The sequence below is a fragment of the Amphimedon queenslandica genome, unplaced genomic scaffold (assembly GCF_000090795.2).
Source record: "Amphimedon queenslandica unplaced genomic scaffold, v1.1 AMPQUscaffold_13434, whole genome shotgun sequence".
Taxonomy (NCBI): domain Eukaryota; kingdom Metazoa; phylum Porifera; class Demospongiae; order Haplosclerida; family Niphatidae; genus Amphimedon; species Amphimedon queenslandica.
This window is the reverse complement of record NW_003546330.1, coordinates 137,701-151,828: the sequence shown is the minus strand read 5'-3', so window position 1 is coordinate 151,828 and position 14,128 is coordinate 137,701. Positions and strand designations below refer to the sequence as shown.

Sequence of the window (14,128 nt, the reverse complement as noted above, 5' to 3'; positions counted from 1 at the left end):
CAGGACGTACACTAGCAGAGTCAGACTCTAGAATAACTAGCTGACAGTATTTCCCACTGCATGATTAATGAGATCATAGTCTCACATGTAATGATACTGCATAAATAATAATTACACTAAAGACACCTTTATAATGAGGACACCTTTATAATGAGGACACCTTTATAATGAGGACATTTTGTAATGTACCAATTGGTACAAGCCTATACAAAAGTACCTCTGAATGAGGACACCTCTGTATTAAGGACAGGTAGTGTGGGCCCTATAAAGAGGCTATGCTTTTATTAGTTACTATTATTATTATTTATTAATGTGGAGTGTGAGACAGAGAGGAGACAGGGGTAGAAGAGTTACATGTATATTACAAAGTGATTATAAAGCATCAAAGAGTCCAGTACAGGATCAGAATGTAAGATAAAAGGACTAGAACAGACAACTGTTTAAATATCACAATCCTTTTATATCAAAAATTAAAAATAAATAAAATAAAAAATATTGACAACGTGCCAATATCATTGCAACCATATATGACAAAAATTAATAAATAAATATAAAATGAATAAATAAATAAAATAAAATTAATAATAATAATGAAAGTTGCTATACATTGGAGGTACTAATTGTTATTATTACAGTTTCAAAGACAAAACATTCCATACATGATCCACTCTTGAATTTACTACTACCATCCAGTGATGGGATTATCATAATAGATACATCCCATGTACTAACACTATACACACATACTCTACTAATGCCATATACACAGTATATCTGTATCACTCCTTATCCATCAGTATAAGCTCTCTAGTGGCTCTGTGTGCATTAATATGGTAATGTATATTGTTATGAAAGGACGAGCTCTGATGTGGCCTAGTACATCAAAATAAATCACACAGAGTATTGATAAGAACAGAGATACGTGTATGTTGAGAATTGATCTACATTAATCCCCATATTGTACCATGTAATGGGTACATGATCTCCCTCCCTCTCCTTCCCCCTCCCTATCTCAGAGCAGTTTATAACACTAAATGTATACCACACTACAAGAAACTAACATGATTGTTACTAGTTAGTCCAGAGACTACTCCCAGTGCTATCATAATAGTACACTGCCATGGATAATTAAGAAGAAGAGAAAGGATATGGAGTGCTCCATCTATAGCACTAGTAAACAAAGGAGAGTGTATGCCTTCAATTTAACTTAAAATAACTGTAAACAAACCGCTGGGACATGTAAACACGATATGTCAAATAGACAGATAAACAGATCCAGCTATAAACAAAGAGCTAAAGGTATTAATAAGGATCCTAAGCAGAGAAAGATATAGAGTAGTTATAGGAGATTAGATCAGAAGAGCCATTATCAAGAAGCTGAATAGAACAATAAAACATTATTATACTGGAGTAATGGCCCATCAAAGGATAGGAGATCAATAGAAGACATAACAGGCTACAGGAGTAATGCTTTATCCAGTAGGAACAGCTGGACTGTACCAGTACTGTGGTTTAGTAATAATAGGGTCAAAGAGAGAGAGGGAGAGAGAGAGAGAGAGTGTGTGTTTCCTAATGGCTGGTATATAGGAAGGTGAGACATGATCTGGGTATTAGAATATGATATGAGGTATAAAGTGGAGACTCACTTGACTACGTCAGATAATAGTACATGTACATATGGTCCGTGTGCATTACCACAAATACACAACAGAACAAACCTGATGGACATAATACCAAAACCAAACCATATCCTTTCCCAAGGGGCCACACAGACACACACGCTATATAATGTATAGGATTAACATGGAGTGTACTGTATACTAAGATTATAAAGTTGGTGAGGTAAGGTATAAGATGTACAGGTGCATTGAATAAAATGGCGCAATTTACTGCAGCTGTCCAATTCCCATAAGACACACTGTAATGTAGTTATATGAGAGAGAGAGAGAGAACAAGGAAGGAGTCAATAATATATAATTTACATTATAACAGTTGCTATAGTATATTCAACAATAAATATCCTTCATATATTTATGTCTAAAAGCTATATTTATCTTTCCTCCAATACACCTCCTAACATACACAGAGAATGAATAATAAGCAAGATTGACGGCACTTCAACTATTCAAAAACACACAATACAGTTACTGAGATACAGTTGGACAGATAGTTTTATGTGGCCACAGGCGATTACTTTAACTAGTAATAAAAATAATTAAAGATATTTTTATAAGTACATCCCATAGCAGATCTAGACTGAGTGACTGGTATACAGTTATTGGAGTATTCCTAATAATTGTCACTTGATATTCTAAGAAAAACAAAATACACTTGAATATAATTAACATGTACAGACTGTGGCCTTGGACACTTGAAAGTCTCTGTTATACAGAGGTGTCCTTTATGGTGGAGGTTATTTTATACAGTAAGAATTGTAATTGGTACACTAGGTGCTGTCCGTTAAATGGAGGTATACACTATGTAATGTTTTTATTCAACGTAAATACTAACTTCCAAACAATAATATTACAACAGCACAAGACAATACAGCAGCAGAGCAGCATCAAGATCAAGAGCATGAGAGAAAAGACTAAAGATAATGTTACTGATAGACCCAGTGTAGTAAACATGACTACAGCTAAGATACATGTACTCCAATGATAATAATGTAATAATAATACACTGGAGTATAGGAGCTAGTACAATAATACAAGGACTATACATGTGCATGTAATAAAGAGTATGTGTGTATACGACAGCTGCTTTGGAAATAATGAAGCCACAAAACAGACAAACATTCACTGACTACACACACACACACACTCACACTCACACACACTTAACTATTTATATTAATGTAGTGCAGGGTTCATAAACCCTTCCAAAAAATTTTTCTGTATTATCTATTACCAATATAATTACCCTAAGATAGGCAGGAGAGACTGTTCGTTTTATACTCAACTAATTGTAAAAGGCTATCATGGGTTGGACACAATGTGGTTAACATTTCTGTACTTTTATAAACTGTTAACAATATACAGCTGCTTAAATTGAGCAACTTTAATTTATAATAATAAATAAATAATAAATAAATAATAAATAATACAGGTACATACCGTATGTACTCATTTGTATTGGATGTTAATGGATGAGTGAAGATGGCACATGATGTACACATGCTCCAATAATGAACTCAATTAATAAATAATCAAAATATAATTATTGTAAAATATATGTACATGTACATGTATGTGTGTGTGGGTGTGTGACGTAATCAATGGAATATAACATAATAAATAAACACTGTCATAATAATAATAAATAATAATAATAATTCCATTATAGGATGGTTTAAATAATGGACACTTTGGTACAAGAAAGTGTCTCTGTTATACAGAGGTGTCCTTTATGTGGAGGTTATTCTATACAGTAAGGAATGTAATTGGTACACTAGGTGCTGTCTGTTAAATGGAGGTGTATGCTATAGAGAGTGTCCATTATAAAGAGGCTATACTGTACGCGTAATAGGATATTATTGACTGCACCATTGATTGACCCAAGTAGATGACCTGCAGAGGACAGACTGTCCTTCATTAAATGGTTTTCCTATTTCCTCCTCATTTGTATATCCATAGTAATAATTCTGAGAAAATAAATGTAGGAAATGAATACAGAGAGAGAGAGAGAGAGAGAGAGAGAGAGAGAGAGAGAGAGAGAGGGAGAGAGAGAGAGAGAGAGAGAGAGAGAGAGAGAGAGAGAGAGAGAGGGAGAGCACAAGTATAATATAACATTATACTGATAATATTTGATTACTATTGAATTACCTGTACACTCGTATTAATTACTTATATTAATTACAGTATTATATAACACTCTCTGGGTATATCCCATTTATAAAAATAGGAAAATTAAAACTTTAAAATTATAAAATTAAATAGGTCTGCAGTAGCGCCACATTCCAACTGGCAACCATTGATACCTTAAAAGAGTGCCAGTGGAGACCTCAGAGACCACACGAGAGGAAGATACAGTGACCTAATAGGGTATCTGATGAATACCTAGAGCAACAGACTGACACTGTGGGAAGACTTTATGACGCAATTAGTGACATACCAAGTACACGGACACAGGACTAGAGGAGTAACACATGTATGGTAACTACCAACAAGCATCATGTACCACATTAACTACCAACATGTATCATGTATTACATTAACTACCAACATGTATCATGTATCACATTAACTAGTACATATGCATCATATACTAGACTGACAACTGAATGATATCCTTTAGAAGTAGTAATGGATTGTTAGTGAATTAGGAAATTAGTTAAAAACATCAAAAACAGTTACACTGCCAGTACAAATAAAACAATGACATCACTTTTATTGCTGTAACATGCTGTAACTACAGGACAGGTAGTACATCAGCAATGAACCATGTATGTGCATGTACATGTACATGTGTCATAAAGAGGGAAACCACATTACAATAGAGAGAGGATATTACCACATATTCTAATGACACAAGGACAGCTGCAACCAGCAATCAGTTCCCTCTCCTTCCCTGAAACCAACAATGACTCAATAGCCACTCTCATCATCCCCTCTTGTAAAGGATTGCTTCATATTATATTCATTAAACATTATTCTTTGTATTAATTCATTTCAAAATCGTCTTCCCAGAAAAGTTGGACGGCAATAAAAAACAAAAACAATTGAAACGACTGCCAAAAAATAAAGGAAAATAAGAATAATGATTAACATACGAGTATAGCCATAAACACTTGGTAAAGCTCCAAATCATTCAACTAAAAGTGAATCCCCAGCACCTGTACATGGAGTTCCAAAGGGATCATAATAATGATAATGTTTACTAGCAGCTAGTGTTTAGCTAGACATGCCAATAGTACAATGTACTACTAATAGAGCCAGACAGTCTGACCACCAAGGAAACAATGACATTGATACTTGTACAGCTACAGATCCATACATGTACATGTACATGCATCAATAAAGGTACAGTGAGATCCATAGAGTATCATAATGTGTAGTGGTTAAACTGTTTGCCAATGTGTACTACAGAACCAAAGGACCCCATCAACAATGAACAACACAATGAATAGCAGCTGGGTTTAAGATATATACATGTACATGTACATATATGTACATGTACATGTACATATATGTACATGTAGCTCTTCATAATGTCAGAAAATGTCACACAAGGTATTCATACTCTATATAAAGAACATTGAAAAACAATACTTGATTTATACAGCAATAGATTTAGGGCATATGTATCAATACATGTAGTCATATTATTACTGATAAAAGAATTCATTTTTATCTACATTACATTTAATGGATTAAAAGAATTTCTGAGTATCATTAGAAGAACTATAATCCGATAAAGATGGAGTGGTAATTGAATCTGATGACCACAAGAGACTACAGCCCCTCTATTGTGGAGAGACTCAACCAGTGGTATGAAGTGCAGCTGCAAAAACAGAAAGGATCCCGCCAGTTTCAGTGAAATCTCAATAATAGATAATAAGAGTACAGTCCCAGTATGAGAGTATATGGAGACTGTGTATGGAATGTGGTCAATCATAAAGCAACAGTGAGATCTTCCCAAAACCTTACGATTGTTGATACTAACAAAAACAGCAATTGTACCAGTACACGTACACATTACTGACATAGTGTTGATAGTTTCTGTAAGTTAAAGACACAGAGAGAATTAGTTGAATAAGAGGGATAAAGGTAGCAAGGTTTGGTGTAGTGCTCTTTTATGAATTAATAAAGTTGCTCCAATTTGACAAAATAACCTGTACGGGGTGGTATTTTGTCAAAAATTGCTAGGAGAGAATTTTCAATTTTTATAATTTTTCTGATACATATACACGTTCTCATGTTGTGTAGAAATTTTGAGTTGATTTTAATCAAATTTAATTTTTTTTACAATTTCTTAAAGTTGTTCCAAATGCTATATACTGGATTGTAGTGCTTGTCAGCTCATGAAGTTTGTGGGAACCAGCTGCACTTGTGTAATATTATTTATTTTGATTTGCCAAAAAGAAACTGAATTACTTATAAAATCTACTGGGAATTTTAAAAGTAATTATCATCCAAAACGTTGCATTATTTTCAAATACGCAGTAACAAGAGTGGATATCCACTCTTGGCAATAATATTTCAATACGTATTGCATTAAATAATAATAATAATAATAATGGAATACCTTTTAATTATTATTGATTATAGCTTCCTCTAAATTATTAAAGGGGTAAAGCCCCACCTACCATATCAGTAATGATAAGTAATTACAAAGGGAAACTGACTTTCACAATCTTTCCTTCATTGCCAGTATGATCTAACTGGTTTCACTGTCTACTTATCAAATACTTTTACTATCTACAGGAAACAGAGAAAGGTTTAGAAACCTAAAAGATTATCAGAATAGGATGCATTCAGTATCTCTAGATTGATAAAATACCTCCAAACAGCCATAGATATACACTCACTAGTCACTACAGCTGTCCAGCTTCCCGCCATGATTGTATTGATTGATTGATTTGATGGTTGGAATTTCCAGGGAATTATTTCTAGGCATGCTCAAATAAACAAGTTATTAATGAAAAAAGAATTGGTTAATTATAATTATTTAACATTGCAATAAATAAATAAATACCTACCAACAATAAATAAATAATTATATAAAATTATTTTATTGTTATTGCTGTTTTCAAAAAATAACAATAATAATAATAATAATAATAATAATAATAAATAATAATAATAATAATTTTAGTTGAAAAATATGTAAAGAAAAAAATAAAACTTTAATATCACCATTTTAATTAATATTTGAGATAGTTGTAAAATAAAGTAAATATCCACTTTGACCATCCATACTGACAGCTGGGTGAGTCCTACCAGATAATACCTATTATATAATTAATAAATAAAATTAAATAAATGAACATGTTAGTTACAGTTACTACACCTGATAGTGCCTTAGCCATGTTTCTGACAGTTGAATGTTGAAAGCAGTTCCGCTTTCACTTTCCTTAAGCTTCTGGTAACACCGAACCAACGGCTGACAAAATAAAATTGATCATATTGCAGTGCTATTTGTTGTTGTTATTATTATTATTATTATTATTATTATTATTATTATTATTATTATTATTATTATTATTATTATCAATTACCTCTTGAAACTGACTATACACTACGACTGGTCGAGAAGGACCAATGAAATTAATTAAAGACATTAAAATAGGTTCAGGATAAAACCTGCAAGCTATTAACAGCCTGAGGATAAATAAATAAAATTATAATTAATTAATAAACTGACCCGTCCATGTTCCTCTCATTCAGAACAGCAGCTGCTCCTTCATACAGGAGTTCCCTCTCCCTCCTCCTCCTCTCCTTCTCCTAATAACAAAACTACAATAATGGCATACCACTTTGGGGGCAACTTTAAAAATTCGTTAAAAATCTAACTTTGATCAGATTCCCCTCACACTTTCTACACAACATAAGAACATGTATATATATCAGAAAATGTAACAAAAATGCAGAATCCTCTCCTAGTCATTTTTGGCAAAATTTGGCCAAAGTCCCTGTACTATAGTACAGGGACTTTGGCCTGATTTCTGAGCAACTTAGAAAATTAACTGACAGGAAGGTGAGCACTGCCATACCTCATCCTCATTAGTAGGAGCCAGTGGTAAAGGTCCAGCTGGTTCTTCTTCGATGCGTCTTTTCTTAGCAGCTCCACATTCTTCCTCTTCATCCTCAAACTCATCATCATCTTCCTCTCTGATATCCTCTCCTCTGGTTGATGATCCTTCATTGTTTTCAGTATCATCCTCTAGTGGTGCTCCAGGTGGCAGCTGTAGCTCAATCTCTTTCCCTCCCTCTCCAGTCAGCAACTGGCCCAGCCTGTGGAGTGGGTACTCAAGCAAGACCGACCTCTCTCTCTCACTCAGGTGAGCAAAGACATCTAAAGCATCTCTGGAATAATAATAATAAATAATAATAATAATAATAATAATAATAATAATAATAATAACAAAGTGGAGAGATATTGGCATAGAGGATGGTTATGGCATCAATGATTTTATTATTTAACATATCCTTTGTTCTCAACTTATTACCTTGTTCTTATTGTTCACTTCCCACACTCTCCCCCCCCCCTCTCTCTCTCTCTTTCTCTCCTTTCTTTCTTTCTCATTATTACCAGTACTATATACTATCATTATTTTTCTTCCCTATCTCTAACCTATCCCACATTTGTATTTTTGTCAATACGTAATAATTGTTCTTTTGTTATAATACAATAATAATAATAATAATAATAATAATATAACTTTAATCCAGACCTCACTGGCTTGTCTCCGAAAAACACTTGAACAACTTGACCACACCCTAATATCAATTAATTATTAATCAATTATTAATTATTGCCACACCTCCAAGTCTTTCCAGAACTGCTCCTGTCAGGAGGCCTTGACACGTTTCCATGACGACGATCCTTGAGTGGGCGTGTACGTTCCCGAGGGTCAGTATTTGGGATAACATGTCCAGTCTGAGGTGACTGGGACTACGAGTAACCATGGCAACGGAGGAGGGGTACTCACCATATTTTTGAAGGACCTTTGGCATAATAGTATTGCGCAATAAGACGAGTGGTTGGTTTAATGATACTCAAAACATGACTGTGTCTAAACAACAACAACAACAACAATAACAACAATAATAGTAATAATAATAATGATAATGTATCAGAAAATGACATACCTCTTATATTTCTTCTTGACATACTTTTCTTGAGAGAATTTTGTTCGATCTTTAAAAGATGAACTACCCTGTACAACTGACTCCAATATTTCCTAAAATAATAATTATTATTATTGCCCCTTGCCCCGGCCCCCTAATGAATATTACCTGACCGCTCATTCCATCCTTTTTCATTTGATGAATTTCCTCATGAGACAGTTTCTGTGACAAACCATCATCAACAATCAACCTGTTATCCTTAGCAGATTCAACTACCTAATATTTATTATTATTATTATTATCATTATTATTATTATTATTATTATTATTATTACTGCCACCTCTGTCAGTTGTGATATTGTTCCTTCTTCTCCTCTCCGCTCCTCCTCCTTCACCAGTATCAGGTTGCCCCGTGCTACTTCAAACTCGCTGCCATAAGGAAGGCCAATGGCAGCATCAGGTACAAATGATATCTTGTCAAATTTAATTTTCCTAATTAATAAAATAACCCAATCCAGTCCTTTATTGTGGCTCTACCTTCGTTTGACCAGCCGGATTGGTTTGTATATATCTTTAACGTGTAGCAGGACTACCTTGTTCTCTTCTATCAGTTCAGATGCCATTTTATCGTCACACATGTGGTCACCTCAAGCCAGACACCATTTTGATATTAAAATTTGGTTATTTAACTTTAATTAATAAGTACCTTTTGAATGGGTGGGGTAAAGGGCAGGGCCCGGCGCCCCAGTCTACCATTATTAGTTGCTTTCTTCCACAAGGGATCAAAGGAAAGGGAACAGCAAGGGAGAGCGGAGCTCTGCGACCCAGAGAGGGGAGACTATGGATAATCACGAGAGATTCTCAGACTCAACTACTGCACCTAGGTAAGGATTCAAGGACTATAAACAGTGTATCATATACTAATTGTGTTGTTATCCAGTGCTTCACTTTATGATGTGTTGGGTGTCAATAAGACTGCTACTCAAGAAGAGATTAGGAAGGCTTATCGTAAACTAGCACTTAAGTATCATCCTGATAAGAACCCTGACCCTGAGGCCAATGATATCGTAAGAACCTTATACACATTCCATTACACATTCACCTAACGTACAGCAAGGAACAGCATATTAATGTAATGTAAGAATTAGCTCAGAGTTTCTACAATTTACAATGTTTAATGCACATATTAATTATCCTTTTCCCAATAGTTTCAGAATATCAATAACGCTCATGCGGTTCTTGGAGACGAGAGGAAAAGACGTATTTATGACGAGTATGGACCAATGGGTCTCAAACTAGCTGAGCAAGTTGGAGAAGAGGTCAGTTATTTTATTATTATTATTATTATTATTATTATTATTATTATTATTTGTGTTTCATATCTATTTTGTAGAGATTTGCATACATGGACAGTAAATTATTAAAAGTAAGTGGCTCTCTTTCTCTCTATCCATTATACCTACTATACTCACCCCAATTAATGGACCTTCCTAATTATTGCACCTCTTACTGTAGCTAAGCACCTTGGAACATTTCATAATATTGTTCCTATTTAAACAATTCACCACCTGAGACATGGAATAATTTATGGAGAGGTGCATTAATTGGGGCTAGTACCGTTAATTTGGGGCAAGTAAGGTACTTGACATTAAACTTGATAAACAATCAGAAATGTGGTCCAATATCATTCAACATGTTGATGACAAAAGAGCATGTCCTTAGCACATTTCTGCTTGTCTAATCCTGGAGGCCAGGTTTAAGTCAGTAACTCACTCCTTCTCTCTCCCTCTCTCTTTAGTGTTGTGTTGTTTTCACGTGTCTGGCAACTGGTTGCTGCTTCTGTTGTTTCTTCTGTTGTTGCTGCTGCTGCAACTGTTGCTGTGGCCTGTTTGCTCCTGATAGACAGACCCACGGCTATCCAGAGGAGTTCGTGTTTGGGGAAGAGGATGATCAGGGAGCCGTGATTACCGAAGAACCTAAATCAAGTTATAATGCAGCTGGTAGCGATGCTGAGCCTTAAAGAGATTGATAGTTTGAGAGGGACAAGGATACATAAACACAAAAATTCATATTTTGTCAGCTCGCACTCTCTCTCGTCTTATTATTATTATATTAATTAATTAATTGATATTAGTAATAGTGTGAATCTTTTCTATTTTGATTAATATTCATGAAAATCAAATTGTATAAACTCTAAAATAATAATAATAATAATAGTAAAATTTAAAATTATCAATCTCGGAATCTATTAATTAATATTCTTTTATGTTTTAATTATTTATTCGCAGTTATGTGGTGTGGGCCCTCCAATCCTCCGAACTTTAAAATCTTCCGGACAAAAAGAAACTTTATGAAACTCGGAATCACAACCATGACCATCACCTAATAAAAATTAATTAATTACATAACCCACGCCCACTCTTAATTACCCATTACCCATCTCTTACTTGCTACACTAGTCGTAAGGTTTTTAAAGTACGGGAGTAAGTTCTTCCAGAACTTGGGGCAGTCCTCATCAGGTCTTGCCTGATACCTGCAGCTGTACTCGAGTCCATTGGGGCAGGTACAGTCCAGTATGAACCCTCTCTCGGTGCTGGGGTCTCCATCAGTCCTCCAGGAGCAAACCGACCCGCTCTGTGTGGTTATATAACCTCCTGGCTGCTTACTAATGTATACAGTAACTGCTATCACCAGCCCCATGAAGGCAAAGAACAGAAAAAGGCCTTTTGAAATCACCATTTTGTAATTAATAACTACTATTAACTAGTGGTGACGTCTCGTTACTTAATAACTTTATTAGTGACGTAATAATTAAACAGTATTTTATTTATGGACATTTCTTTTGCACAACGGATTTTCCAGTTTCTTCATATTCTTGTTTTGAAATCCACATCTGCTGAAACGTACCCTATTCATAAAGAATTAAAAATATTATTACTATAGTGTAGTGTTAAATGTGTACCAATGAAGCCAGTATTGAGCCTCCTATCCAGCTGCTGAACTTACGCTCAACTGTAGAGACATTCTGAACCATTTTAATCCTAACACTCTATAGAGACAATAATGAATGAAAGGGAGAGAGGGGGGGAGGAGGAGGAGTGGTTTGTTAGTACTTGTGGTGTTTTAGTAGTTAAGTCTCTGTTGAGTCTCTCTGTGAATCCATTCAATAATGAGTTACCACCAACAACCACCACACTACCATACAGCGCCTGGAGAGAGAGGGGGGGTAATGTATATACATGTACATGTACTTAACTGGTTTGATCTCTGAGTCACAAACTGAGGCTGAATGAAGAGCGACATTAGGAATAGACAATAGGTTACCTCCACTGATACCCTATTAATAACTAACAATAACTATTAATAACTATTAATAACTACCTTGACATGCCCAGTTGATGAATCAAATAGTCCTTCAGTTAATTTGAATTTTTCAACAGTGAGGTTGATGTTATAGCCATTGGGGAACTCATACAGTGTAGTCGGAATGCTGGTGCTGGTTTCAATCCTATTATTATTAGTATAGGTTATATACCCACTGGGGTAGAGGTTGTTTCTTTGGGATAACCAGCTTCTATCATGACATTTGAAAACAACAACTACCAGCTGCTGATAAAACTACAACATATCTAACAGGCTAGGCAAGTAAAGAATCAATCATGCTTGACAAATGGACTAAAAGAGTTCCATTTAATTTAATGAGCTGGGTTCAAGCTAGGTTAATAATATGAGAGATATTAACTTACTCATCTCTAAGTGATGATGTAGAGACTTGACATATAGAGGCTTGAAAATCAGAAATAACTTTCTAAAAGTAAAAGGACATTCCAAAAATAGAATTCTTTTTCCTTTTGTCATACCTTGACCATGTACTCATGAAATGAAGTGGTTACTTCCGGAACTTTCTTCTTAACGTAATTAGCAGGTGCTCTTTCCTTCACTGGCTCCTTAGAAGCCACCAGGTAATGAGGGACCACTTCTATCTTCTGTTCATCAAGGAACCCACTAATTAACTATCAACTAGTTATTAATAATAGTTAATTAACTAACCGACACTGTGCAGTTATAAAGTCACCAGCAAGAGGAGTCCTTGTTGTAGCTATAGAGAAAGAGAAAAGGTTGAATTTGAATTTATTATTAATTAATTACCTGAGGATAAGGCGTACCCATCATGTACGGGTACAGCTGAGGTTTGATTGGCTCCAGAATCAATAACTAATGCTGTTGAACGACCATTAGCAAACCTAATAGAGTTACCAATAACAATAATAATAACAACACATGTAACTTACGCTGATAATACAGCTGTCTTTGATAAGAAAAAGGCGGGAACTTTATACGTTTCAAACATCAGCTCAGTTAACTTTTCTCTGTCACTTTTCGTATTCCACTAGAGAGAGAGAGAGGGGGGGAGGGAGAGAGAGAGAGAGAGAGAGAGAGAGAAAGAGAGAGAGAGAGAGAGGGGGGAGGGAGGAGGAGAGGTAATAGGTAAGTCTAGTCATGTGACACAGTAACCCACGGTTGGTTCTGTCATCAGTACTGGATGAAGATCAGAGTCAGTCTTAATGTGTTTCGTATACAAATGATTAATCAACTGTTGATATAACTCCCAATCTTTAACTAAATGAAAAGATAGAGATTAATACATTCAGTGCAGTGGTTCCGTTACTGATCCCGTCTTTCAATGGCGTCTTCATTTCAACTCCTTCCCTTGGTCGTCCAATGACTGTAGTGTCAATATAATATTTATTGGAAGGAGCCGGTTTTATTGGAGCCTCAGAGTCCTCAGTGTCCATGGGCGTGTCTTCTCCTGGCCCCACCCCTATCACTGTTGGTATGTCCGCCTGTAAAAATATCAATAATTATTATTAACAATTAATTATCAGTAAAAAATTAAAATTGCAATACAAATATTTATGCATTAAATTAATACAATAATTAACAATAAATCCTAACCTTAGGGCAGTCTTCCCCAGCATATCCTACCCTGGAAGTACAGCTCCCAATGTCAAAGACAAGAGCCCCGACCTCATCTAGAAACAAGAGAAATAAAAGGATATAATATCTAAAAATATACCTCCACCATAAACACCACCACTCATTACGCTCTCTTTGGGTTTCTACGAGTTTCTAAAGGTTTTTCGCTGCGCCTAATTCTTTCTAAGCTCCTCCCCTAATTTTTACTTTTGGATACTCCCGGATTCTTTCTTCCACCCACGTGGCAGACAAGATATTTGGCGCCTTGGCGGGAGATTTGAGTCTTCAAAGGGACTCCTCCTCCTTCTTCCATCTTTTATTTCTCTCCAGGTATGACCTTTTGCTTTTCTAACTTCTTT

At 35.2% G+C, this 14,128-nt stretch overlaps 3 protein-coding genes and 1 long non-coding RNA gene across 6 annotated transcripts; 1 reads left to right on the top strand and 3 right to left on the bottom strand.

Moving 5' to 3' along the window:
* Positions 1–3,464: 3,464 nt before the first annotated feature.
* LOC109581540 (uncharacterized) lies at positions 3,465–6,653 on the bottom strand. The gene is made up of 4 exons (XR_002184669.1): positions 6,502–6,653; positions 6,347–6,448; positions 6,247–6,303; positions 3,465–3,643 (listed from the first exon to the last, which is right to left on the bottom strand). It is a non-coding gene; the product is annotated as an uncharacterized LOC109581540 (long non-coding RNA).
* A 174-nt stretch (positions 6,654–6,827) lies between these two features.
* LOC100636746 (tRNA (adenine(58)-N(1))-methyltransferase non-catalytic subunit TRM6-like) lies at positions 6,828–9,480 on the bottom strand. 3 transcript variants are annotated; one of them, XM_019995767.1, is made up of 12 exons: positions 9,330–9,480; positions 9,128–9,284; positions 8,961–9,068; positions 8,814–8,905; positions 8,654–8,737; positions 8,486–8,610; positions 8,396–8,441; positions 7,715–8,027; positions 7,366–7,445; positions 7,220–7,322; positions 7,012–7,104; positions 6,828–6,951 (listed from the first exon to the last, which is right to left on the bottom strand). In XM_019995767.1, the coding sequence occupies exons 1-12, from the start codon at positions 9,428–9,430 to the stop codon at positions 6,862–6,864; spliced, it is 1,392 nt and encodes a 463-aa protein (XP_019851326.1). In that variant the 5' UTR covers positions 9,431–9,480; the 3' UTR covers positions 6,828–6,861. The 3 variants fall into 3 exon arrangements, with proteins under 3 accessions (XP_019851326.1, XP_019851327.1, XP_019851328.1); XM_019995768.1 differs by having other exon boundaries at positions 9,134–9,284; XM_019995769.1 differs by lacking the exon at positions 7,220–7,322 and having other exon boundaries at positions 6,859–6,951.
* A 52-nt stretch (positions 9,481–9,532) lies between these two features.
* LOC100638259 (dnaJ homolog subfamily C member 5-like) lies at positions 9,533–10,974 on the top strand. Its single transcript, XM_003386150.2, has 5 exons — positions 9,533–9,676; positions 9,733–9,859; positions 10,001–10,111; positions 10,186–10,218; positions 10,591–10,974. Exons 1-5 carry the CDS (start codon positions 9,633–9,635, stop codon positions 10,810–10,812), a joined length of 537 nt encoding a protein of 178 aa, XP_003386198.1. The 5' UTR covers positions 9,533–9,632; the 3' UTR covers positions 10,813–10,974.
* Positions 10,975–11,551: 577 nt separating this feature from the next.
* Positions 11,552–14,005, bottom strand: LOC100638132 (actin-like protein 6A). Its single transcript, XM_003386149.3, has 14 exons — positions 13,870–14,005; positions 13,749–13,825; positions 13,462–13,636; positions 13,312–13,412; positions 13,085–13,182; positions 12,942–13,036; positions 12,843–12,891; positions 12,653–12,797; positions 12,539–12,600; positions 12,174–12,300; positions 12,049–12,129; positions 11,906–12,001; positions 11,755–11,841; positions 11,552–11,700 (listed from the first exon to the last, which is right to left on the bottom strand). Exons 1-14 carry the CDS (start codon positions 13,892–13,894, stop codon positions 11,620–11,622), a joined length of 1,299 nt encoding a protein of 432 aa, XP_003386197.1. The 5' UTR covers positions 13,895–14,005; the 3' UTR covers positions 11,552–11,619.
* Between the last annotated feature and the right edge of the window lie 123 nt (positions 14,006–14,128).

What these genes read in the sequence shown, in the direction of transcription:
- LOC100636746 (XM_019995767.1), bottom strand. Translation starts at nt 9,430, where the DNA reads ATGTGTGACGATAAAATGGCATCTGAACTGATAGAAGAGAACAAGGTA. An exon ending in ATCCGGCTGGTCAAACGAAG is followed by an intron (nt 9,285 to 9,329) that starts GTAGAGCCACAA and finishes TTTATTAATTAG; the next exon opens with GAAAATTAAATTTGACAAGA. An exon ending in AATGAGAGGAACATGGACGG is followed by an intron (nt 7,323 to 7,365) that starts GTCAGTTTATTA and finishes ATTTATCCTCAG; the next exon opens with GCTGTTAATAGCTTGCAGGT.
- LOC100638259 (XM_003386150.2), top strand. Translation starts at nt 9,633, where the DNA reads ATGGATAATCACGAGAGATTCTCAGACTCAACTACTGCACCTAG. An exon ending in GACTCAACTACTGCACCTAG is followed by an intron (nt 9,677 to 9,732) that starts GTAAGGATTCAA and finishes GTTGTTATCCAG; the next exon opens with TGCTTCACTTTATGATGTGT. An exon ending in ACCCTGAGGCCAATGATATC is followed by an intron (nt 9,860 to 10,000) that starts GTAAGAACCTTA and finishes TTTTCCCAATAG; the next exon opens with TTTCAGAATATCAATAACGC.
- LOC100638132 (XM_003386149.3), bottom strand. Translation starts at nt 13,894, where the DNA reads ATGAGTGGTGGTGTTTATGGTGGAG. An exon ending in TGGTGGTGTTTATGGTGGAG is followed by an intron (nt 13,826 to 13,869) that starts GTATATTTTTAG and finishes TCTTGTTTCTAG; the next exon opens with ATGAGGTCGGGGCTCTTGTC. An exon ending in CATCAACTGGGCATGTCAAG is followed by an intron (nt 12,130 to 12,173) that starts GTAGTTATTAAT and finishes AGTTATTAATAG; the next exon opens with GGTATCAGTGGAGGTAACCT.